This window comes from Pyxicephalus adspersus, chromosome 5 (assembly GCF_032062135.1).
Source record: "Pyxicephalus adspersus chromosome 5, UCB_Pads_2.0, whole genome shotgun sequence".
Taxonomy (NCBI): domain Eukaryota; kingdom Metazoa; phylum Chordata; class Amphibia; order Anura; family Pyxicephalidae; genus Pyxicephalus; species Pyxicephalus adspersus.
In genome coordinates, this window is record NC_092862.1 from 93,691,110 (window position 1) to 93,718,437 (window position 27,328).

The following is a 27,328-nucleotide window of genomic DNA, read 5'->3' on the forward strand; positions in this document are numbered from 1 at the left end:
CAAATCAGCAACAAATAAAAAAGCTGCAGTCCTGGATTTAGTTGGAATAGAAGCCTCCCATACCAGTACCAAACCCTTATCACAAGCTTGAAGTATAGTGAAGGAAACTAGTTTGAAGCTTACTGCTTCCATTGGGTCAGGATAACTGTAAAAAATTAAATTATTAAGAAATTGTACAGCGAAATATTAGGGTAACAGTCGATTGCTTAAAGCGTGACTAAGCTACAAAAAACAAAATCACCTTAACTTCCACAGATTCATGGCCGGTATCTTCTTTCTTTGTTTTCTGGCTTCTTCCTACGTCACCTGTTCCTGCACTGCGCAGGAGCGAGATCAGGGTACATAGATAAATAGATAATAGAATAAATCTCAGTATAATCTGTTGTGCAAGTTAATTGTATAATGTTTTCCTTTGCCCTGGTTATAGAGATTATTTCATATCTTAATCTTGTTTAATATGAATGAGAAGCACAGGATTTTTTGCTTGATGTTTTAGCTTTGTATGTTTCAGTACATTCATATTTCAGAACATGCTCATTGTAACCAGTTTTTATACTTGCAAACATAAGAGACATAACTGATATCAATATACAAGGTCTGTCTATTGAATAAGGAGACTGGTTTAATAACTAACTTTTATTTATATGAAAATTCTAATACTTGTCCCCTTTGATATACTCTCCATTTGCAATTAAGTCAATGCAGTCTTGTTTTCCACTGATTGAAAGTGTGGAGCAGATTAGTTTCTGTCAGCTGTTTCAAGATATCTTATGTATTTTTCTTTACTGTATTCATGTTCCTTTAGGCACTGATTTCAAATTAGGAACAAGTCACAAGGTGCCAAATCTGGGGAATTTGGAGGATGTTCCAGTGTAGTAATGTGTTTTTCAGTCAACAAGGGTTTCACAGACAGTGCTGTGTGAGAAGGAGCATTGTCCTTATGAAGAATGAAACCATTTTCCCACATTTCTGGATCTCTTCTCCTGACTTTCAGCTTTGTCAAAACTTCCTTATAATAATGTTGGTTCACTGTGGTGCCTTCTGGAACCCATTCTGCCCAAATTACGCCCTTCATATCATCATGTCAGAAAACACGATGGGCATGGCTTTTTTTAAATTTAGACTTGCTTTGACACACTTTTTTGGTGATGAAGGTGTTTCCAGTGCATTGACTGTTGTTTTGTTTCAGGATCATACTGGAAGGATCTAGTTCTAGTTATGACTTTTCGAAAAAGTTTGGGTCCTCCAGGTTGCTGCCAAATGTCAACATAAAGTTTTTTGTGTCACTCTTTTATAGCAAGTGCCCGTAATCAATTCTCATTGCTTTCTTTAAGATATAGAAACACAGTCTTGTTCTTTAATTGACAGACCTCGTACTAGATGGCAGTTTATGAAAATGATAGAAGTTATATTTCAAAATCACCAACTCTTACATACTGTAAATAAATGTAATACTTTCCATTTCAGGGATCTTTTCCAATACCGATCATTTTCTACATTGTTACAGATAAAGTAAAGACGTCAAGGTGAGTACTATTTTTTATAAAGTAAATAAATGTTTAAATAATGTGGTGTCCAGCAAAGTTGCATTTTTAATGAGAATGGTGTATAAAAATATAAAATCAATTGGTAACTTTAGGGTCCCTTTCATAACTGTGGTGGAAAACTGCAAGGCTAGCTGCTCCCAGGCCCATAACAAACTATCTGTGTTCCCAGAAGCAGCTAACAACACCGCAAGTAACATATTTGCACCTGGTTGAGTGATAAGCAAAAGCAAAATTTTGCTTTTTTGAACTGTGCCATGTTCTGCTGTAGCAACTCCCACAAAATGGTTCCCGGCCCTACCCATTCACCTGAATTGGAGCAGTTGGAACTGTGGTTGAACATGCAGCAGAAAGCTGTGGTTCACTGCGGTTCTGACATGGTCCTAAACATCATCTCAAAATGAAACATATAACACTCTTGAACATAACAGTGAGTTCATTGTACACAAATGGCCTCCACAGTCATCAGATACCAATCCAGAGCACTTTTGAGATATGGTTGAGCAGAAATTGACATAATAAATTTGCAGCAACTCCATGTATGTATGTTTCCAGTAAATTTTTGCCTTTAGGAATTATGGCAGTTCTGAAGGCAACCCAGTACTGAAAAGGTGTACCTAATAATAAAGTGACTGGTGAGTGTATATCTGACTCTTTACCTAGATCAGTTCACTTTTGTTCCATATAAATATTGCTGAGGTCCATATCATTTTTCAGTCAATGATATTGATTGTTTAAACCATGTGTTCAGATAAAATGGCAACAATCGGCTGCTTTCTGCAAAATATGTTCGATATTTAATGGTAACTATTTACCAAGAATGGAAATACCTTGCATTAACCACAATGCTGAACTTTATATAAAACATATTAGTAAAATAGGGCTCTCTTTTACTAATTTTCATAATATCATATAACAGATAAACACTGCATTTTAGTCCATTTTACAAATATATCAGATAAGCTCTTGCAGTTTTAGTATGGGTAAAAAGGGGACTTTTTACTTAGGGGAACTTTATTTAGAAAAATTGCTAAGAAATTGTTCTATGTTGTTATTTTTATGATTGTATGCATGGGCGTACACTTACTCAAAAAAAAAAAAAAACCTGAATATGCCTTAACCACTAACCATTAATTGATGCCTGCTAATGGTGGAACATTATCTACAAGCATGCTTTGCTTTCTGATACATTGAAATACTTGCACCTTTTGTGCCCAAAAGACATGGGCATAAGGGTAAATGTAAAATCTATAACTGTCTCATTATTTTTATGCAGGTTTGTTATCTTAACTTATATATTTTACACTTACATTTTACAAAGATGGTTGACTAAATTGTTATATGCTGTATGCTTGCTTAAAATTCTATACCAATGGTATACTGCAAGATACACTGGACAGCCTAAAGAGGTAAAATGAATAACACTCATTATCTTCTTACAATGGTAACTGTCCAGGAGTGAAAAATTTTAGACAATAAGTGAACACTCATATTTAAAGGTGATGTCTTGGAAGCAGGAAAAATGGGCAAGTGCGAGGAAATGAATACCATTGACAAGGTTAATTGTGATGTCAAGACAACTAGATCACAACCTCTCGCAAAAGTGCATCATAGCTTGCTTTCAGAGTGAGCATGTGTGCAATCTCTTGGTTCAAGATAGGGATACAGTGATACCTTGGCTAAAAATTGACCTTGCTAACAAATTTTTTCGGTTTTCGGTTAACAGACTTTTCAGACTTCAGTTTTCAGACTCGGCTAACAAATGTATTAGTTAATGTGCGCGCTAACATAACACAGCCGCGTTTTATCTGAATATTTGCACTAATCATCTTCAGAATCATTGTCACTCAAGCCTGGTCATTTATCTCCACCTTAGAATCACTACGCTATACGCAAATTTTTTTTTTATAAAAAGCTGGACTTGTTGGAAGTGTTTTCAGTGCACACAGTAAGACTCCTAGCATCAAACTGAACGGTCGGGCCATTCTAGTAACTGTTCACCTCTGCCTTTGGTTTTTGCCCTTTTATAATGTGCTTTTTTCTATTTTTATAAATTTTTTCTTTAAATTGTGGGCAGCTTCAGAACAAATTAAACATTTTTTTATAGAAACCTATGAGAAGTCACGTTTTGGTTAACTAATGTGATTCCAGAACGAATTATCTTAGTTAGCCGAGGTATCACTGTTTATGGTATATAGGGTGGAAAACTATATAGCTTTCTTTTGTCAGTCATTTCATAAAGTAGACAAAAGAAATTAAATTGTTACTGGTAAGCATGTCAGCAGATGTTGCAATTTCTGTTGGCTAACGGAAAATATCCTTTGTACTGAAGGGCTTTACAAGGCTGCTCGTCCACCAGCTTTTTCTACAACACACCTCTACCCGCCGTGTTTTTATTTTGCTGACAATGTGTTATGTCTGAGGTGTGGTTTATTTCTAATTGTCTGCCTAAATCCTTTGCCTTTCTCTCTCCTACCATCCTGTTTGCCAAACATGTTGATGTCTACCTTCTGTTTCTTACATAATAGAGTATGCAGCTGTCAGGTATTTGTCATCCAAACACCAACTACTGAATTCATAAAAAAATAAAATAAGTCTCTAAATGAGACAATTTATAGTGTAGCTTGTATATAGCAAACCTAGTTCCAATTTGCTGCAGTGTGTTGAGCCATATTTGTTTTTCAATATTAGATGCAATACATTCTTGTTTTTCATAGAAGTGAGTTGTCAATTCACTGCTTAAAAAAACACAAAAACAGTCCTTTAATTTTAAGAGAGGTTGCCAAAAAAATTAACGTAACAATGCTCTGGCTGTTTTGTCGATAAAAAATATCTAAGTGACAAAGCTATTGGTGTCAGTCCTGTTATTTAGTTTCTACTCATGATTAATCTGAATAGCAATGGCTAAATGGCTTAAGGAAGTAACACTAAAACGACTTATGAACCTATCATTTCATTAAGCAGTTGCTAAGGTTTCTGTTTCCTGTGGCATTAATATTCCCCTAAAGAAATATGACCACAAAATGTGACTATAAGTGAGACTGACAAGCAAATAACACTTAGGAAGACCCATGCATGGTTATTTGTAGGTATCAGAAGGGATTTGAAGATACGTAATGGAGCCTCTTTTATTATGCATTTTATCAGCTCACTTTTATCTCATTTGTTTATTGTTGCTGACCTAGATGGGTTGTCAACAAGGGTTTTTTTATTAGTTTATGGGTTCAAGGGAACAGGGATATTGACAATGCAGAAGGGGCCAAACTGAGGCGCAAATAAAGGCTTTCAGTATGCTAAAGAAGACGCCATTTCAAAAGAGGCTGTAAAAGTCCCCCACTACATCTAGTTCTGATCAAAAAGTTGCCAGGTTTTTCTGGTCCACTGTAAGTTTCTTTATCTTGTTTTGGAACATGGACAAAAATGCAGATCAGAAGTAAATACCAAGCAACTGTGTGGAAAAACTTCAAGCTGTACAACTACCACTACCTGAAGAATTGCTTCCACAGCATTAACATTAATGGAGAGCAAGGAAGAAAGTGTTTACTCGTTTGATGGAGAGCATGGTACCATTGTGGGTGCAGTGACGTCACTGAACCTGCTCAGAATTAGCTACTTCTGTAACCGGTGGTAGCATGTTGAATGAAGTCAGACCACTAGGCCACATCTCTAAGGCTGGGTCTACACAGACGGTTTTAGGAACGCATGTAAACATCCCTACCGCGTTTATATGCACTTTTACTAGCGCTTTAAAGCTTGCTTTTAAACAACTGTAAAACGCTGGGAAACATTTATGCCGCGTTTTCCCACATTTTTACTGCATTTATGTTCCAAATTGTTGAAATCAATGGATGCATTTACCTGCGTTTTTCCATGTTAACCCTGCGTTTTAATTTTTAAAACGTTGCAAGGAAAGTTATCTATAACACTCAAAAATGTGCCTCAAGGAAACACCCTGGTGTAGATTAGTTTATTGCAATGCATGGGAATTTATAGTTTATTGCAATGGGTGAAAGCGTCCTTGTAGACTAAGCCTTACATAGGCCCACGGATCCCCCGAAAAATTGCTGCAGCACTCCAGTGGGCATGCAAGTCTTAAGGCAGAATTAGCATGCTTTCCAATAAATGACACCAGAAAAAACTTTTGTCAGTATTTGGTGCCCTGCCCAAAGCACATTTCTTTTTACTTGCTTCAGTGAATTCATTTGCTTTACAGAAACAATGGAAAGGTCAACAATGTAGGAGGCAAAGCAAAACAGTTCATCCCTATTTTTATCACAAATTTTCTCATTTTAGTTGCTTTTTCTACTATATTCTATGTTGTGTATTGCATTCAGAATGCAAAGTTTGCAATATATTTCTCTTCAAATTGGAGAGAAATTTGATAAATACAGTAATTGTGTGCATGTAATCAAAGTATTGTGACATTTTAGTCATCATGACGCACCTTCATCATTACAAATGCTTGTTTTATTATAAAGATTTATTTTTTTTCCCTATGTTGAAATGGGAGGATCCCTAACAATATGTGTTCCCATGATAATATTATATTGGTCCAATTGTAAACAAAGCAAGAAAGATTTAATTTAGTGTCACTACTCTTAGAGCTTCTTTAATTATCTTCTATTAACGTTAATCACTAAATCCCAATAAAATAAGGTGAGGATTATTACATGTCATTGGATAAAGCATAATAATTAAACCTTGTACCGTGAAAGATTTTTCTCATAGCAAACAAATTACCGGACTCGCTCGACAAAAAGTGTAAAATAAAAAAGAGTAATGGCTTATAAGCTTGACATGGCAGGGTCATCTTCTACTTTTGTGTTATAGTTTGTATGCAGTTTTGAACCCTTCTATATTGCAGAGTACAGCAAAATTAATTAGCACAAAACAGTGTTACCTGAGTAGAATAGAAAAGTAAGGTAAAAATTCTTAGCCTTGATGGCAGGGTTTTATTGTTTTGTTTTGTTTTTTTTCTTTATAGTTAGAATATGAAAAACCATTTTCAGTTGAACAGTGATTATCACGTGGGTGCCAGCAGACCACTTTTTTTGGGGGGGCTGATCATTATTGTCTCATTATCATTATTATTGAAATTAAAGCTATTTTTGAGGGTTCCTAGCTGCTCAGCAAACATGTCAGGTGATGTAGATGTGCTAAGAAATTAAAAGTTAAATTAAAAAATGATCATGAAGCTGTATGATCTGGCCTTTATTTTTTTGAACAGACCCACCCACCTTAACAGTTTGTGAAGCGGAACTAAACCTGCGATACTCACCTATCCTAGTTCCATCTCAGGGCACCACCAGCTTCCTTCTTCTTTTCTTCCAGGACATAATCTTTACCTATCTTGATTGGCTGTGTCAGGTTAACAAAACTCTTACACAGATACATGGGAGTTCATTTATTCCTTGCATGCGCAGCTGGGATTGCTGGGTTTCCCTAACAGCCAACGCTAAGCTGCTTTTGTGCAGTTCAGCAAAATTTGACAGCTGCTCACTCCATGCTTATATTTCTTCCTGCAAAGCAACAATTAGGTAGTTGCCATTCAAACCTTTTGAAAAGGTTTTTTTTTTTTTTTTTTTTTTTACTATTTAACACAGTTTTATGAATACCTTAACTTTTCATATAAGCTTGTGTGCGCAATGGATCAAATATCTACTTTCATCCACTAACAAATATAGTTTAAAAAAAATGTCACATGCAGACTTTGCTGTGAATCTCAATTCCATGTGCTTCACCTCCCCTTAAACAACTGTGCACGGACACACACAGCTTGAGGGCACTAAGCCTAGCAAATGGAGGTGCACATGATTGGAACTGAAATAGATAATGTTTGTTCATGTCTGCATAACAGGGGACCTCTGTTTGCGGAAGCACTGTAATTCATTAATGCGGTATGCGGCGCAAGATATTTTCGAAGATGGAAAACTGCTAGAACTGTCCAACACTTTAACTACTTAATAGCCTACATGTTGACTTCAATGACTGTTCTATACACAAGTACTTTATAATTTTATTAGTTTTGTCCAACTCTAAATCAATTTTTCTCAATAAATTGCATTATTTCAATGGTTTAAATGCTATAATATATTTTGATCCTTGTTGACTAAAGCTAATCTATGCAGCATACTTTATTACTAAGTAGCCTGTTTTTATTTCAGCTGTATCTTACATAAATGTGCACTAAAAACTTTCCTTTACAACAATCCAATGTTTATATGCATTCTTTTTCTACCTGGAGCTGAGCTGTCCTAGACTGGGTTTTAATCAGACATTAAGTGAGGGCATCACTGGTATATTGGGTATATGTGGCACCCTAAAAATGAACAGAAGAATCATCTGCTTTATGGTTCTGATACTTGCAGGAAAAAGTAAATGAAGGTGTGTCAAAAATATTCTGGCTTTTAACTGACAAATTCACAAAATCGGTACAGTGATATTTACACACTTCATTTTTCCCCCTATAACTCATGTAAGTAATTTAAGCGACCTTTTTTTTGCTTTAGCAAAGATGAACAAAAAAAAATGTACTTACTATATTCATAGGCCATATGAATAATTTAATTTCTGCATCTGTATAGGACATGAGCTAAAGTTTGTGTTAAATTGTTAATTAATAAAGACAAACTTGCACCTCTATGTACAAAAATGCAAGCAATTTTACTTTTATGAAAAAACACAATGCAGTATAACATCTTTTATTATTATGTTTTTTTTATTTTATTTTTTTGTTTTCTCCAGCTCCTCTATTTTCAGTGCTGAAAAAGCTTGCTCTTTTTGCACTTTCTTTTCTTCTCTTCTGTATTGCTCATGGAACGATAAGGCTTTTCAGAAGAAAATGAGCTGCAGGTGGCCCACCTTTTTGTTTGTGATGCTTTCCAGGGGAAATACAAGCACCATTCAGGGCTTTAGGCAATTAAAAACAATCATCAAGAGAAATGTTTTCATCAAACATTGTAATGGCTTATTTTAAAAAGTTTATGCATACTTTACAATAAAAATATGATTAGTATTAGAATATAGGTGTACTCTAAATTTGGTAGGAGAATTTTCATAGCATTAGCAGCTGTTTATTGGGAGTCACTTAGGCCGATGACTGCTCTCATTAAAGAACATGAGGGCAATTAAAAGGACCACGTTCATATTGTGGCACAAATATTGTTCTCCCATGATGTCCATGTATTTTAGATTAAATACTGAAAGGGAGGATAAGGAAGGCGATTGGCTCACTTATTATTCTAAATCACCAGTTTTTAATCTCACAGAGACTGACTGGGATGTTCTGAAACTTTACCATCTTAAAATAGCTTTATTGTAGCACTCATTTAGCAAGGGTGCTAATTGCACTGATGACGATAGACACTGGAAGAAATGTAAATATTTTTTAATTACTTGAAATGTGTGCATACTTAAAGAAATAAACTTTGCTTAGGACAACCCTTTCTGGTTGAACCCTGCAATGGAAAATTGAAGTTTGAGACTATAGGTTGGTGACCCCTGTGCAGCAATAAAATTCCAAACTTTAAATAAGTCCAGTATGACCCCAAAACAGTAGTGGAAGTCTGGAAGTATTACTTTCAAAAAGTAACAGCATTGGCTACTATGTTAAAATAAATAGATCCCTAGAAATGATCGCAGTGTGACATATGAACTTCCCGTTGCTCTCTCCAATTAGTAACTGACGAAACAGGATTCATTAGTATAGACTACACCTTAATGACTGTATATGGCTGTGTCATGATAACCTTATTACCCACTGGATAGGTTAAAAACAAAGCAAGACATGCAAATAATCCTGAAAGATGAGACAGTTTTGTTCTTGTTGATAAACTTGTACAAATAGGTCTGCCCTGCCCTGTTGCAAAATTACTTTCTCAGACTAATTAAACATGACTAATAGTTGGGAATAAATTTGCTATTGTCATCTATAGCCATGTTGTGCATGCAAATCAATAATTACATTGGAAGTTTTTGTGCTTAAGTAGAAAAACAGATTTAAGTAAAAGCCAAGTATGATGAATATATGTAAACCATAGAAACAGGGATATGTTTGTTTGTATAAAAATTTGGTGACATAATGTATTTTTCAGTTTGTGAATGAATGGAGTTTTAGAACAAAATAAAAATATTTCACTGCTGGCACCTTTTTATCCAAAAGTAAAAATACAATTTTGGTTGTTGTGCTTAAAACATTTTTTTTTGTCTGCCAGATTGCTTTTGTACCAGTTGAGTATTATTTGAATGCCAGAGTGAAGCAAAATTTTGTTGTTGTCCATGTTGACCAATATTTAGTGTATTTACTATTAACAGTAAGCACTATTCATGAGCTGTCCATTTACAAGAGGAAAGCAACATGTTCCCCCATGTATGGGGTTACTGAAGGAACGGGTAAAGGAAAAGGTATTTGGTACAGATATGGAGATACTGGAGTTTACTGCTTGTCTTTTGTATGTACTGTTAATAGAGTATACTGTTCCTAAGCTGTCTATTTTTAATCTGGTGACATGTGACCTCATACAATGGGTTATTGTATTGTATTGAATCGGTAAAAAAGTGAAATATTTAACACAAGTAGAGAGGTACTGGGGTTTACAGCTTTAAAAAATGTTTATTTGGTTCCAAAGAGACTTTTGGCCTAATTTATTAAAGCTCTCCAAGAGATTTCCTGGAAAAGATTCCTTAAAAATAATTTGCTTTTAGTTGGTTAATATTTTCAACCCTGGACCAGATCTATTTCAGGTTTTCAAAATCATTTAGGTTCTCCTGTGATAGTCTTCTCCAATGTTGGGTAGCATTAAAAATATGGACCTTTTATGTTTGTTTCTGCATTTTTATACATATATATTTATAACCCCTTGCCATTGTTAATATTTTTTAATGCTTTTATAGAGCATTTTATTACCTAAAAAAGTGATCCTGCCACATCTCAGCCTACCCAGGAGAAGATCCTGATATTTTTAGATAATATTATCCAAACCAACTACTCTCTCTTAATTGACTTCTCTACTACTGCAATCTCTACTACAAATGGAAAGGTGATTGATTCTTCTACATACACAAATCTCCAGGGGACAATGATTTTTCTAACAAATACCATTGCCAATTTAAAACCATTCTTACCCTATATCTAAAAGAAATGTATACCCTTGCAGCATCCTATGCTTCTTTTTCCAGAGACATGCTACAAACTATTGTTGTCACTGTCCCCTAACTAGGTAAAGACCCCACCCTTCCCCCAGAACTATAGACCCATTTCGTTATTGAACAAAGATCTCACCGAATGACTACTATTTATCCTCCATTCTTTGGTTACCTCCGACCAAGTTGGATTTATTAAAGAGAGGCTGGTGTCAGATGGCACCAGAAGAATTAATAATCTGTTACACTATGCTTCCTTCCTTAAAATACCTTCTCTGTTTCTCTCATGAAATACAGAGAAGGCATTTGATAGAGTTCTTTGGGGTTATCTGGAGAAAGCCCTATTGAAATTTGGCTTCAGTGGCTGAATACTTTTGGCCATCAGAAATTCAGAATATCACAATTTTACAAGATACTGAATGATAGTAAAAATTTCACTAGATCTCTGTCTATGTACAAGTGGGAAAACAAGTTAAATTCCATTCTACTCAGGATTGAAAACAGCCATTACTATACTCAAAAAGCTTGCTGATCTTCTAACCATTGGGAACTTCTACAAAAATTAATATACAGATGCTACTACTTTTAAACGCTCTAGAAAACTTGCCTGTTTGCTGGAGGTTATGTGGTGATCTATTGTACCAGAATTGTCTGCTTCCGAGATAGTTACATTTAAAAATAAAGTCTTTACCTATTACATCAGTAATAATTTAATATTAACAGAAAACCTGAATATTCTGAGAAAATTATAAAAGTTCAAGATTCCCAATTCTCAGTGTTCATATGAGAATATGTTCACTATCTAAGACAACAACTATCTAAGTCCCAAAAGTTTTCTTTTGAATGGTTAACCTTGCTAAAACATCCGAAATGTACTGTAATTGACTCTGACTTACCTGTTTTATTTAAATGAGTGACACTTCTATCTCACCTTGCCTTCCTCCCTTTTCCTCTTCTCCGCTCAGTTATTTTCTGCACAATTGATCTTACTATGTTACTTTTAGTTTCGGGATTTTGTATTATATACCCACTTTGTAATTATTACTTAAAGCAGAACTAAACTTGTTGGTAAGTGGTGAGCTTCTGCCATCATCAGCCATAATCAGCAGGTATGCACAGCATCTGCATGTGCAGGAGTTACATTACTCCAACATTGCATGTCTAGTGAATAGTAATCCTGGTGTTTTTTGGTTTTCTCAGTTTAAGTACGCTTTAAATTTCCAAATAAAGAAAGAAAAAGATTATAGAAATAAAGACTTATTGAAATATATTATATTTTTTCTCCTTTGTAAGTTTTACCAACTTATGAAACCTGAAGGGTGGGTCTCTTGTTATCTCTATGTTCTCTTTCACTGTACTTTATCTTGAAATACCTAGTTGTGGATGATTGACGTGCACACAACTGAATGTGTCTGTTTACTTAATCACATAAAGAAGTCTATTCACGTCACTGTTCTTAAAATATAAAAGAAAAAACATACAGTAACTGAGTAATGATTAATCAGTTGCAACCATTTATTGATTTTTTCCCCCAAAATATACTGTGCATACAAAGAGAGCAGCATTGGTAGTGAATTACCTTGAAAACAAGGAGGAATTATTTTTTTTTAATATTCTCTTGATTATATGTATAAAAATAGAATACATCTTTGGTAATGAAAAAAAATTATTTTATTGTCAAACTTAACAAAAGATACACAGAGAACTGCTGGACTGAAATCTTGTTTCTGCTGACCTTTAGCTAGATGAATGCAATTTGTTGTCCATTCCTCATTATTTTCCAATACATATGTAGTACTTACGTATGTTATTTTGTTCACATGGCATTGTAATTCTCAATCATTTTAAGTTGTTCTTCAACTGGTTGTACTGCTATCAAAAGCTATTTATCTTTTTTGCTTCATTTGTGTGTATGTGGGAGGGGGAGGAAGACATTGGCTCTGATTTATTAAAGCTCCCAAGGCTGGAAAGGATACACTTTCATCAGTGAAGCTGGGTGATCCAGGCCCATCAAAGAGGAAAAGTTTAAGAAGAAAATTGTAAAAGATATAAAAAAAACATAACGATTAATGGTAGCAGGTACCAATAGTGAAGCCTCCTTCATTTTATTATATGAAATTAGGTAAAGCCTGGTTAGTAATTATTATTTTACCATGCAGATTCAGGTTGCTGGTTCAGATTTTAGGAAACTTTACTATTCAGTGTAACTGGTGACATTTTTCATCATGCCTTGTATCTGGTTGCTTTTGGGTGAAATGATGTTTATCTCATTCTACCTGTTTGGTGACATCACCTGGCTTTGTCTGTGTAAGGCCACTTTAATGCAATCCATACCAAAGAGTTCCCATCTACCTGTAAAATACTGCAAATGCCAATGTGCTGTACGTAAGGATGAATCATGAAATTCCTTCTCTAAGTGTTTGCTGTGAACTAATACATTGTTTGATTGTTAGGTTTATCTCTCCTACTTCCTCTGTTCTTCCGTGATCATAAAGGATACTTTTAAAAAGCATATATTACCACATACACTCAAATGTATATGAATGAAAATGAAGCACTGCACTCATACAGGGTCTATGCCTCCTTACTGGATTCCTATTCTCTCACAAAAAGCCTGGTATAGCTAAGCATCTGTATTAAAAACTTTCTCACAACCACCAGACTGCTGAAATGCTGCTTGGTGAAACATCAGAGAGAGGGAAAGTTTCAGAGGAACACTTGGAGAAGGTTAATACCTAAGCTCTGAAGAGCCTAGATATGTAATGCATAATGTCCATCACCAAGGAGAGTCTTTAAAAACTTGGCTTGCCCTAGTATAAATTATGCTACTATTCTTTGCGCTCTGGAGTATGGTGGAAATCCCTTTAGTCTCCTAGTCTGGAGGCTACATTACACACGGTAGAGCAGAGCGCAGGTTGCTGGTAGCTTAAAGTTAAGATTGAAAGTGTCACAGCTTGTGATGGATAACATAAAGGTAAGGGTAACTTACCCTTACAGTACAATTGCATTCTCCCCACTTTGGAAAACTTAAGGATATATACCACCCCACATGTGAAGAGTTGTATAAACCTTTGCTGTAGCAAATTAAACTTAATTCAACTTACAGTAACTTGGGTGGACCCTCTTACTTTAGAACAGTTGCAGTTTACAAATGGCAGTTTATGGGTTGGTTTCTGAAATGTTATTTTGTATATTGTCAGCCCAAATCTCAGGGTAGAGTTGGAGCCTTTGTGAAGTTTTTGTTGCTTTGTCCCTCTCTTTATATCAGGAGAGGAAGTAATGGGAAATCTCTATAATACAAAAATAAAAAAATCTCTTCTCTACAATTTCTTCTATATAATTCTAAAAAAAACTTTTTGCTGGAGTTGGACTTTACTTACAGTAATCCAAAATTATCAGACACTTTAATAAAAGTGTGTAAACCTTAATCTATTTTCAGTATGTTTGTCATCATGTCTCATTGTATACTGTTTTCTTTAAATAGACCTTTACTTAAAAAACATTGTGTTTGTAAAAGACCAAAGCTTTTTGCAAAGCAGTAAATTTAGTGGTCCGCCGGTCCGAAAAGGTTGGCGACCACTGGTCCAGAGGAAGGCAAATTACAATGGCATGATGCCAAACATGCTAAAAAAAATTGATTTTTCATATACTTTAAAAAAAGTTTCCAGCAGTTTCAGCAGCTTCTTCCTACATAAAAATGTTTAATTTTGTGCATCATGCATTTATCTATTACACATGTTCTGTTTGGACTGGTATACCTTAATATTAAGACATTGCTTTTCTTGTCATTCAACACATTCTGGATGGTGCTAGCCACATTCAATGGTAGTGCTTGGATGACAGTGTCAAAGCTGCATACAATATATGATGTGCTCTCTATGTTCCCATCTGCTTCTTCTCTTTTTGTGCCAGTTCAAGGCTCCCCTCTGTGAGCTTTAGATGAAATATTTACTGGTGTGTAATATTAGGATTTAAGTAAAGTTATCTGAAGACACTAGCATATAGTATAATATAACCTTAGCAATTGTTCACACAGTATACATATAAAACAAGGGATTGTACTATTCTCTCTTTTTATATGAAGCTAATATATGAAGGATTTCTTAAAAGGTCAAGTCCTTGTCATTGACTGTTAGTGCCATGTTCTAATGAAGCCATGTAAATTAGCAAAGATTTTGTTAATCTCATCAAGTGGTTTACGGATTCAGCAAATCAAATGTGCTAGAGAGAAAATCCTGCAAATACTTCCAGAAGACAATCTTTAATGATCTGCCAGTTAGAGTGTTTGCCAGGGAGAGAGTGCCAATAATCATTCCAGAAGAGATGTAGCCATCATATATAACCAACAATTTTTTTGTGTTTTTATGTTCTAAGATTTTCTTACATTGAAGTTTTGTGACACATTTGACCATTGTTTGGTAAGAGGCAAACACAACCACAATTTGAATGATTGGCTATGTGAACAATTCTTCCTTTGGTACCAGCATTTATATAATCCCCCCTGCTGAATGTCATGATTTTATTATAATAGTGTTCAGTATGTTTTATTAATACTGGGGTTGATTGTTTAAAGGAACACATGTTGTTGCTAAGTAAACAGCCTATATTCTTTAATAAAGCTTAGTAAATGAGATGAAGTTTTATTGATGAAGCGGATAAAATCAGTGTAATGTACACTTGTATATATGTTGTAAGTAGGTTTTATAGGGTGGATCCAGAGGAACATTGAGTGGTGGTGTGTCATGTAGTTTTAAAAGCCAAAAGGACATTGGTGATTCCAAGATCTACATGATAAACCCTAGAGCACTGTTACCCATCATGTAAATACCTCATGAGCTCTCTGTTGTGAAGAATAACCAAACCGCAGTAGTGATAATGGAGACGATCATAGTGTTATGATCACCCTAGTTTACATAGACCCTTTTCCATTATGACATTTTCTGCAATTTTCACCACCTGTGCATTCTGTCGTGCAGATAGTGAGTGTCCCAACTATGTAAATATATGACCGTGTGAAGTAAAAAATAGCCAGGCTGTCAGCTCAAGGTCATTTAAAGGCTTGGGAAACAAACCCTCCTGTCATGGCTGAATACTGGACCTTTTCAGAAGGCAATGCTTTGCCATTACCTGACAGTGCTGAGGCTTGCTCCCCTCTTCCTTGCCATATGTATGTTTCTTTTTTGCCAGTGAGGTTGCCCAAAAAGAATCTATGGTTAGGCATAATGGCAAGATTTGACACTAGCTGTAACTTGTAGGTTTGTCTGTAAGAATGGCTGACATTCACATATGACAGCAGAGCTTGGGAAGTTGCTACATCTATGTACACAATTACCTGACGCAGTTTTACTTTTTTGCCTTTTCCCTTCAAAGTGTCTTAGTGTTCCATCAGGTTAAGTAAATACAAACAGTGTATATAAGCAAAGTGGTGAACAGAATACCTGTTTTATGGCACAAATGTGCTTGCACACTGTACTACATCCAATGTCCTTTCATCTTTGAATTCAGAGAGGGTCAGTCATGTATGACACTAAAAAAAGGAACCACAATAGATGCTGGACTACATTTTCCAACATCCCTGCATTACAGTAGAAACCAAATATCTTCATGATGACAGGAAGTAGTGAGTAATGGTAAGACCTCAGTTAGTTTGTTGGATACTAAGAGGTCCTGTAGCCAAATGTGTGCAGGCAGGCACAGATACACAATGATGTTTGAAATTTAAAACATTTACTTCCAAAGATACAATTTGTAATTTTCATATTTAGCATGACTGACTTGAGGATTTGCCTTGCTCAGTGATGGCTTTAATTGAACTTTCAAAAGTTTTGCAAAATTAGATGCAGGAACTACCAATGCTAGCTTTTTTTTTTTTTTCCTTAATGTACTGGTTGCTAGGCTTTTATGGCATTCTACTAGATTTACCCTTAGTCAAGTCCAAGAAAAGTGTGTAGAAATCTGAAGTTGTTATCTGAATACATGCTCCATATCATTCCCTCGAGAGATATTGAAGCCAGAGAATGCAAGGGAACTAGCATTTTTAAAGGTGGGCAATGTCATCGTTCCTATTGCCTTTGTGACAAGTTTTCTTAAAAGTATTGGTGACCTTTAGAAACAATAAAGGGTTTTTAGGAGCATTGTGTTGCCACTGTCTGTCTGTTGTCCCCTCGCAAGCCTTTCTACCTATTGTTTTTATCTTCTTTCTTTTTCTCTTATTCCTTGTTCGTTTTTCTTTTACCCTTCTTTCCTTGTTTTTTTGGGGTGCATAATCCCATGATGGATAGAGTAATGTATAGTGCTAGCGAACGGACAAGGTTTTTGGTTTTCCCTTTAGCTGATACCCTTCTAATGAGGTCCTAATCACTGGTATTGTCTGGATATGTTTGATGATTGCTTGTTTATACATGACCTTTATCTGTGTATAATTGTAATATGTTTCTTATAGTACTTTTGTTGAATGTAATTCTCCTTTTTGGTCTTATTTTTGTTGACTGTTCATTGTATTATATTTGCATCAGAAAATAAAAAAATTTTGAAAACAAGAATGATAAAGGGTATGGGGCGAAATTAGTTGTAATTTTGTGGAAAAGGAGATGAAGTTCTATTTTTCTATAGAGGGAAAGAAATATATATTTTGGTGCCACATCCAAAATCTTTTTATCAGAAAACTTTCACATAATTATAAGGACTTTCAGGGCATCATGAAGTTATTTCTCACAAAAATTTCATGTATATAGAAACATGTGCATATAAACAAGCAGTATGTGCGAACCCCTTTGGAGGAAGCCCGGTGGAAAGACACTATCCTAGTCACAACAAAAACTTCATTTTAGACATTAAAAGTAACATAAAAGCAAGTGGAATATGTTTGTTTGCTTTTTTTTCTGCTTGTTTTTTTTTCTCTGAACTTAACATACATTTTGTTTTTTTTGTTTTTTTAGTATAACAGTATTATGGAAAAAGAAAGGAAATGCATTTTGCTGACATACGTCTAGAACCCAGTACAAAGAACAGAACTCTTTCTCTGCCTACTCATGGGTGTTATCCTGCTTTGAATAGGTAGTGAAATAGTCACCTTGGTATGACTTTTCATTGGTGGTTTAAGTATTCATTCCAGTGATTTGTGGTAAAATAACATATTATATACAGAAAAAACAGCAAATGGTTTGGGAGTGTATCTTCTATACAAAACACCTTGTAAATACCTGGGAAAGGAGGAGTAAACAGCTGTGTTTCTGTTTTTACAGGAAGGATGCCTGCATCTATGCAACAGCTAACACAATTGGCTGTTTTTTTTGGTGTGTTGTCCTCATCAGGATGTGCCGCAATGTATTATATGATACAGAGTAAGTTTATAGAAATTTGGAGAATATACATTGTTGTTCTTTCTCACACAGGGCCAGTACAAATGTCAAATATCTGTAGATGAAAACAAACTTCTGTGAGAATTTTCAGTGACATTAGAACAAATTAGCACTGTACACATCATATCTCAGTTCTTTAAAGACGCGAGAGGAAACTCATTGTGCCCCACCAGGAAATTACAGCAGTTCTCCGGTCATTTAGTGACCTACCTATTGGATCGATAAATTATGTCATTGGACCTCTTTCAGAATTGTCTTGGACAACAATCATTTAGTGTGTGTCCATAGCTTAATCGAACTTTTGCATTCATGCCAAGATGATTTCATTAAAAAGTAACTGTCAGATACTTTCTTAAAGCTAAACTCTAGGCAATAGACCTTGGTTTGTGGACTGGGCCTTGACATCAGCCAATACAGTGTAAGGCTCATAGAGTTTATCTGAAGGGGATGAAGTCAGTGTTTAGACCTGTTGGGCTGCAAGGTTAAAAAAGGGTCTGCATGGAAAACCCAATGCAGTGGAAGAGAGAGCTGACGTTTGCAGGGGAAAGCGGGGGTTTGAAGAACAAAATACATTTCACCACTATTGTTATATTAGGGAATAACCCTTGCAGTGGAAAAGAACAATATTTTGTACCTTTACAGCGTGCCCTAACAGCAGCTCATGGCTTTGCTCTGCTACCATTAGTAGAGCACAGTTATGGCAGTGAATAACATAGGCGCAGTAGGAAGGGGATATTTAGGCAGAGCCAGCCAATCCAGGGATATTTTGTAGCAGTCCCACGTACCTCTGCAGGAGGAGAAGGAGCAAAGAACCTCTTAGGTTTGTGTTGACAGCCTAGTAGTAGATTACTAGCGAGAAGGAAAGCTGTAATAATAACCTGTTTTAAATTATTCTTAGCTGATGTACAATAAATTATAACAAACTTCATATATGTATATTTTTTAATTCATTACTGTTTTTTATTATTCCAGAGAGCTTTTCCAAGAAAGAATATTACACAAAGGCTATTGAGATGCTGGAGTCTCAGTCCAGTGCTCTAGAGACTATCGGGGCACCACCTCTTAAAGTGCACTTTCTCAACCTGGCAGACAAATCCAACCATGTTGACAAATCATCAGCCAAGGTTGGTTCTATATAGTAGTAATAAATGCTATTTGCAAAACTAAAATGCCAATTTATCGCAGCCAGAGTAGCACTTACTAACACTAATTTAGAATCCCACTATAGGTAGTCCCCGGGTTACATAGGAGATAGTTACATGGTAGGTAGGTTAGGTTGAAAAAAGACACAAGTCCATCAAGTTCTACCACTAGGGAAATAAACATATCCCAGATATAAAACCCTATAAGACATATTTGTTTCAGAGGAAGGCAAAGAAAAAACCCTGGTACAATTTGCTTCAACAGGGAAAAAAAAATTCCTTCCTGATTCCAGTCGGATGTTCCCTGGATCAACAGTCTTTGTTATCTTTACTTTAAACCTTTAATACCCAGTTATAAGCTGTTCTTATAGAAAAGCATGCAGCTTTTGCTTAAAGTAATCTATAGTAGTTGCTGAAACTACTTCCTGAGGCAGCCGATTCCACATTTTCACAGACCTTACAGTGAAGAATGCCTTCCTTATCCGCAGCTTAAACTTCTTTTCTTCCAGACGCAAAGAGTGCCCTCTTGTTCTTTGTAATGATATCAAAGTGAAAAATTGGGAAGAGAGTTCTCTATATGGACCATTTATATATTTATACAAGGTTATCATATCCCCCCTTATACGTCTCTTCTCAAGGGAGAATAGATTCAGTTCAGCTAATCTTTCCTCATAGCTGAGCTCCTCCATTCCTTTTATTAGTTTAATTGCCTCTCTCCCATTCCACAATGTCCTTTTGTGAACTGGTGCCCAAAACTGGACTGCATATTCCAGATGTGGTCTGACCAATGCTTTGTACAGGACGGGATTATGTCTCCATCTCTGCAGTCTATTCCTCTTTTGATAGAAGAAAGTACTTTACTAGCTTTAGATATTGCAGCTTGGCATTGCATGCTGTTATTAAGTCTATGATCTACCTGAACCCCCAGATCCCTTTCCATTTCTGAGTCCCGCAAATATATTCCCCCTAGACAGTATAAAGCATGCATGTTGTTGCCCCCCAAGTGCATAACTTTACATTTATCTATATTAAATGTCATTTGCCACTTGGCTGCCCAATCAAACAGTACATCCAGGTCTGCTTGTAGATTATAGACGTCCTGTATGGACTTAATTCCATTACATAGTTTGGTGTCATCTGCAAACACAGAAATGATACTTTTAATCCCAAATTCTATATCATTTACAAAGATTTTTAAACAGTAAAGGTCCCAACACTGAACCCTAGGGTACACTACTAATAACCTTAGGCCTTTCAGAGTATGAATCAATAATTACTACTCTCTGGATGCGGTCTTTAAGCCAAGTCTTTAAGTTCTATACATATTGACCCTAACTTGCATAATAACCATCTGTGGGGTACAGTGTCAAATGCTTTAGCAAAGTCTAAGTACGCTACAATAACTGCTACTCCACTATCTGCCTGTTTACTTACTTCCTCATAAAAAGAGAGTAAATTTGTTTGACAACTTTGGTCTTTCTTGAAGACATGCTATCAATTATAATATTTTTTTCTAACAGAAACTCCTCTATGTGGTTCTTTATCAAACTCTCTAGGACCTTTCCAACTTACCTGGTAATGACTTTGCTCCCTTTTTGAAGATAGGAACCACGTTGGCCTTACGTCAAACCATCGGTACCATGCCAGTGACTAAAGAGTCTTTAAAAATAGAAATAATGGCTTTGAAATACTGGAGCTCAGCTCTTTGAGGACATGAGGTGTAATCCACCGGGTCCTGGTGCTTTGTCAACCTTAATTTTGCCCATCTGTTTCACAATCATATCAAATTTGAGCCTTTTTGACTAATTTAAGGCAGTGACATTGCTATTATGAATTTGGACTTGCGCTCTGCTATTTTCCTTTGTGTACACAGAGGTAAAAAAAGTGTTTATTAAATCTGCCTTTTTTTTTTATCCCCAGTTACATCGTTTAAGGGGCCTACGTGCCCTGGTCTGATCTTTTTGCTATTAATATATTTTTAAAAATTGGGGGAGTTTGCCTTACTTTCCTTTGCAATCTGTCTTTTATTTTGAAGTTTTGCACAATGTATCTCCTTTTAACATCTTTTGTTATAATCTTTATGGTTTTCAAACTATATAGGGACTGTAGGTTTCTTCTTAAGTTGAGTTTGTATGCCAGTCGGAACAGGCGTATCTAGGAGTTGTCTGTATGCCGGATGTCCTTAACCCGGGGACTACCTGTTTTTTCTTTTGGACCTTTAAGTATCAAAAAAAGTGCAGGAACTCTAAGCACCATCTCTCTGCACTAATGTGCCAAGCTATTTTTTTTTACTATATTGAAACGTGTCCACCTGTGTATAGGTCAGCATAACACACCACATTATTTCATTGTTTGCCTGCATTTGAATTTTGAAGGTTACATCTAACAAAATATCTATGACACAAAATATCTTTGAAATAAAAAATCATGGGACTAAATAGGTCCTGCTAACTTGAAAGACTCACTTCTTTTTTTTGTTTGATGGTCTAAAATTACTTGTAGTTGGTGCTTTTACTTGTAGGTAACATTTAAGCAAATTAGGTAGCAATATCCGAGTCAACATTACTTCTTGTAATTCCCAAGATGCAGTTTCACAATTATGTTGCAAAAGTGACATCACTATTTTTCCAATGGAAATCATATCACTAAAGTCTTTTTTACAGGTCATTACTTTGGTATTTAATGAATGATATTGCTGCTTTCTGAATATGATATATATTTGTAGCACTATGTCACTCTTTGCTCAAAACATTCAAAGTTCCACCTCTGAAATTATCCTCCTATCCAGAGGGACCAAAACTCTTCCCTACCCAATCCCAAACTCACCAAAATGTCACTTTTACCATTTCTAGTCCTAGTTAAAGACACTGTAAACAAAGCCCTAGACAAACACTGCAAACCATGACCCCTCACTTAACACCTTTCTATGGCCCTGCCCCAGAGCACACACTACAAACATAATAATACTCCCCCAAATGTAAACAAAAATCAACTTCCCTCCCTTAACCTCTTTACACGCTCCCCCTCCAATCCTAACTTGACCAAACATTCTCTGCAGGTGTTCTTTTGTTTCTTCATGCAATAAGTTTAGAAATATACAAATCAAAGTACAGAACATGGGAGTATAAAACAACAGTAGAATCAGTTACACATAAAATTTAGAATATCCAGTACAACATATATGTAGACCAGATGAAGTCTCTTCGTAAACTGAGAGGAATACCCTACTCCAATGTAACAAGTAGTGACGGTCATTGTGCATAGCACAAAACCATTCCAAAATACCATGTAACAGGGGAAAGTGGAGAGGAGGGGGGTGTAGAGGGGGAGGGGAAGAGACAAAAAGTCCCAAAGGAAGGTAGGGGGGGAAATTTATCCCAAACAGTTATTCAAGTACCTCCGATTGAAGACTTAAAAGGTCAGATTCCTAACCATTCAGCATTTGGAACTCGTCTGAGTCTACAAAATCTATCCACACTAACCATGTAGTCATGAAAGCTGCGTTTCAATCATGAAGTTGTGCCATCAGCTTCTCCATACAATGTATGTGTGATAATTCTGCTGCCAATTCCCTCAGGGTAGGAGACCTATTTTGTTCCCAGTACCGAGATATAACAGCTCGGGCTGCTGCCAGAAAAAATCGTAGGAGACCTTTCCTAGCCGAGGACATGAACCCAGGCAACAGTACCCCAATGGTAGGCTCCACAGGAATTGAACTCCCCATGACCCGGTTGTACAGTCCAAATACAGCATCAATAAGAGGACATTGCCACGAAGTATGGTTGGTATCTCTTAAGGTTTTTAATCACAGTTTCTTTCTATTCTTAGAACTCGTGCAAAATTATCTATAAAAATGTATATAGAAATATTCCACCCACTATATGGTTTCTATACTGTATATAGAAGCCTTTTAGACCTAAGGAAAGCTAAACTTAATACTTTCAAAAATAAATGAGATCATCCCAATGCATCACAATTCTCTTGTGAGTCACCTGCGGAACATGTACAAATTTACCTGTTAGTCATGTCCATAAATTCCACAATGAGAATGCCAAGTATATTCATGTAATGGGAACTTGTAAAGTCTAAAACCTCTACAAAATGTTCATTTGTTAAAAATACTTTTATTTGCAGGTCAAAATACCAGTGTCTGGATCCCTACTAGCTGGCAACTTGTGTAGTTCAGCGGTACGAGACCACGTTAATCAAAGGTGTGTGTTAATGTGTAGGAAATCCTGTACTGTATTGTTGTAGCTGGTTTTGTGTTGTAATACAGCTGAAAATTTGCAGAGAAATGAGGTGAGCTGGATAACAAAGAGTAGACTGGAGAATAATAATCTGATCAAAGAAGATTAAGTGTGACCTGTAATATATGTGAATGTTGGGACAAAATAGGGCAAAAGCAAACCGTCTCTCATAAGAGTAGCAGGATTTAAGGATTACACCACATATGTGTCTCTTGACCATCACAGCAAATGCTGTATTTGGAATGGTAGTACCATGTGGCACAGTTAAAGAAGTTGCCAGAACCTAAAGAATCCATTCTGTTTTATTACTATACATAGACACACACCAGTCACAAATCCTCCCTGCTCTTGAGTGGTGAGACATCACGCTTCTGTGTAAGTGTCAGGATTAGAAGCAGGCTGGGAGTATTATTCATGTTAAAAGTTTGTGCAAGATGACCAAACCTTTGGATAATAAACTGTAATGGCCCACAGTATCTCCTCGTTCAGACAGCCAGGAACACAGACCACAAAAAAATCATTCACAAATCTAGGATTGGTGGGGTTTGTGTTTGGCCATATGAATGTTTATTTAAAAAAATGTATTTTATTGCAAATGTATTTACTGTCTGTAAATGGACACAAATGTGGCAATGAAATTTCTTCATCTTATTTATGTTTTTAATTTTTAGATGGGATCTACGGGATGTGGTTTTAGAATTGAAGAATGGGCAAAGTATTCCTATTTACCACTCTAATATACCTGAATCAGATCAGGAAGAAACAAGTCCCAATGCCTCCTAAAATATGTTATGTGAAATAGTAGTTGTTTGAAAAACCTGTACTATACTCGCTCTATGTGTTAATAAAAGTATGCACTGGTTTTCTTTTACAAATTGCTTTCAAAGTGTTTTTATTTTAAAATTTAAATCTTTAAATTCAATATTTCAAGATACAAACAAGTTAAGCATAACGTCACCATTGAGTGTATTTACCAGTGGAAATATCTTTAGGTATAATGAAAAAGTAGCAAGCTCACAATCGAATTAAAATAGTTACAGCATTGTCCAAATTTTCTGCATTGACAGTATGGATATCTATAGTCTACATTACTGTCTATCTGGCTTCGTGCAATATACAATAATTGTACAATTTTTGTAAAACCAAAGTATTATTTTAGGTACACTGGGGTGACCAAAGCTGAGAGGTGCAGCCTGGGAAAAATAACATCAGTCTACTGATGACCAAAGGGGAACAAAAGGAAGGTGAAGGCATAATTGTACTCTTATACTTATACATGTCTAACTGTGTACTCAATTGGAATTATACAGTAATCTGACAAAGAAAGAAAAAGTTCAATTACACTGCATCACAAAAAAATAAATATTGTCTGCTACTTGGTCTAATCCATATGTCCTATACTAAATCAAGTGCGCTGAATCCAAATCTGATTCTGCCTGGGACGTCAGAATATTAAGTTAATTACGCGTGTAGACGTGATTAGCTACATTCTCTTTTTCCGCAGTTACTATGTAATCTCCATACATAACTAACTTTTTCCTCATAATTCCATGACATTACAAAATGTAGTTTTACGTTGCAACAACTGAATTAAATTTAAGTGACAATCAGCAGCCAAGTTGATGGTATGCTGTTAGCATGTTGTTCACGAGTTCAGCTCGCTGGTTGCCCAGAAAGTTTTGTGCAACTAGCACAAATGAATCCCAAGCAAAAAGTTCAAGTGGGTTGAGTATGTCTCTGAATGTGGCATCAAACATCAAATTTTGGATTTGGGGACCAACAAAAATGCCTGCTTTTAGTTTAGCATTTGTTATAACTTTTCCTTCAGATACTGAAAAACAATACCACCACGATCCATTGCAACAACAAAGTTTTTCATTAGTCCAAGTTTATTATGAAGTGGCGGAAGGTAAAACTTTCTGTGGATCAATGAGTGATTTATGCTTCATGTTGTACTGGCCAACAGTGTGTTCAGGTCTTGGTGGCCATTCTTTCACCATGTAATAGTTGCTGTCATCACAACTGTTCTACAGGCACAGAAAGCACTTATATTTTGTATATGCCAATTGCAGGCCAAGAAGGAGTGCCACCACCTGCAGGTCACCACAAACATTCCACTTGTGTTATGAATGGATTCCTATGTCTCTTTTATTCCCTCGGCATGAGCAAGGGGAACAGAAGATTTTTCATTACCTTTATGCAGCAATACAGCTTTCAAACTTGCTTTGCTCGAGTCTATGAAAAATCTACACTGCTCTGGTATATATTCGCAACCTAACTCCATCATCAGACCACTCACGTCGGTACAGAAGCAAATGTCGTTTTCCAGCTTGTAATATCCTGCGAACTTTGTGTGACGATCACGAAAGTGTGAAGTTGTCATTCCTTTTTGTAACAAATTCCACTCCTTTATTCTGGAGGCTAACAGTTCAGAATTCTTTTTTGACAAAGACAGGTCCCTTACTAGATCATTTAAATCTGATTGGCTTATAAAATGTGGCTTACCCTCAAATTGGGGTTCATAACATTTATTAACATCAAGATCAGACTCCTGTTCCTCATCCAACATGTCACTGTCAGTAACAACAGATGTAGGAGAGACTGGCACTGGATTCTCTGCATCATGTGGCACTGGCTTCAAAGCAGATTCACAATCAGGATAGACGATTTTTCTTCGAAAACCCAGCAATTTTATTTATACAGAAGTAGCAGTACGAGTGATGGTCTTTTGGCTCACGCAAAACCATAGGCAAAGTGTTCACCATTCAGCCATTGTGTTAGACCAACGTAACACACCTGACAGCAGATATGAGATGCCCAGCTTTTATCCTGATCTCCAATTTCACATCCAAAGTAGTACTTGTAAGCAAATCTCACCCTTGTGGTTAGGTTCTTGCGTTGATTACACGGGGTATATTTGCCACAAATGTAGCAAAAGTTGTCCGTTTTATTAACAAAGCTGCGCTTACTCGTCTTTAGCTCAAAACAGACTCCCTATGGCCTAGCTGTACTATCCAATAAGATGGTTTCCCACTAGAGACAAGCCCTTGGTCCATCTCGCCTTATTTACCTATTGCTGACGTCACCTCATTGACTTGCCCAGACATACCCAGCCGCTGCTGGAATATACATGCCACAAGGGGATGTGATTCAGCTGAGGCGGCAGCAGGCATAGTGGTAGCTGCAACCGGTATAATGTAAAAATACATTACCCAATTACCGATCATTTGAACAGCAATAGTACGCCTATAACTTAAAATCTGTGCATGATAGGCAAATTCTGAGTTCGGATTTGGAATTACCATAGTCAATACTGTGTAAATCACATGTGCTATTCCCAGTTGCAAAATCACTTTGGGCATTTTGCTTTAAGTCAGTTACAAAGAGGGCACTCCTTGCATCTGGAGGAAAAGAAATTTAATCTCTGGATAAGGAAGGGATTCTTCACTGTAAGGTCTGTGAAAATGTGGAATAGGCTCCCTCAGGAAGTAGTTTCAGCAAGTTCTTTAGATCACTTTAGGGAAAAGCTGGATGTTTGGGCTCCAGTTCACAAAAAGGCATTGTGGAATTTGAGAGAGTGCAGAGAATGGCAACTAAACTAATAAAAGGAATAAAATGGAGGAGCTCAGCTATGAGAAGAGATTAGCTGAACTGAATCTATTCTCCCTTAAGAAGAGACGTATAAGGGGGATATGATCACCCTGTAAAAATATATAAACGGTCCATATAGAGAACTCTCTTCCCAATTATTCACTTTGAGATCATTACAAAGAACAAGAGGGCTTTCTTTGCGTCTGCAGGGAAATAAGGTTCAAGCTCCGGATAAGGAAGGGATTCTTCACTGTAAGGTCTGTGAAAATGTGGAATAAGCTCCCTCAGTAAGTAGTTTCAGC

At 36.2% G+C, this 27,328-nt stretch overlaps 1 protein-coding gene across 3 annotated transcripts in view; it reads left to right on the forward strand.

The window, feature by feature from the left end:
• COA1 (cytochrome c oxidase assembly factor 1) overlaps nucleotides 1-24,310 on the forward strand; it is a 52,424-nt gene extending 28,114 nt beyond the window's left edge. For 2 of the 3 annotated variants that reach the window (XM_072412155.1, XM_072412156.1), the window contains exons 2-6: nucleotides 1,468-1,526; nucleotides 17,930-18,028; nucleotides 19,019-19,170; nucleotides 23,323-23,399; nucleotides 24,107-24,310. In XM_072412155.1, coding sequence (XP_072268256.1) covers nucleotides 17,935-18,028; nucleotides 19,019-19,170; nucleotides 23,323-23,399; nucleotides 24,107-24,218 — 435 coding nt within the window. In that variant the 5' untranslated portion in view covers nucleotides 1,468-1,526; nucleotides 17,930-17,934 and the 3' untranslated portion in view covers nucleotides 24,219-24,310. The remainder of the gene's footprint in view (nucleotides 1-1,467; nucleotides 1,527-17,929; nucleotides 18,029-19,018; nucleotides 19,171-23,322; nucleotides 23,400-24,106) is intronic. The other variant, XM_072412157.1, reaches the window with a different exon arrangement.
• The last annotated feature ends 3,018 nt before the right edge of the window (nucleotides 24,311-27,328 follow it).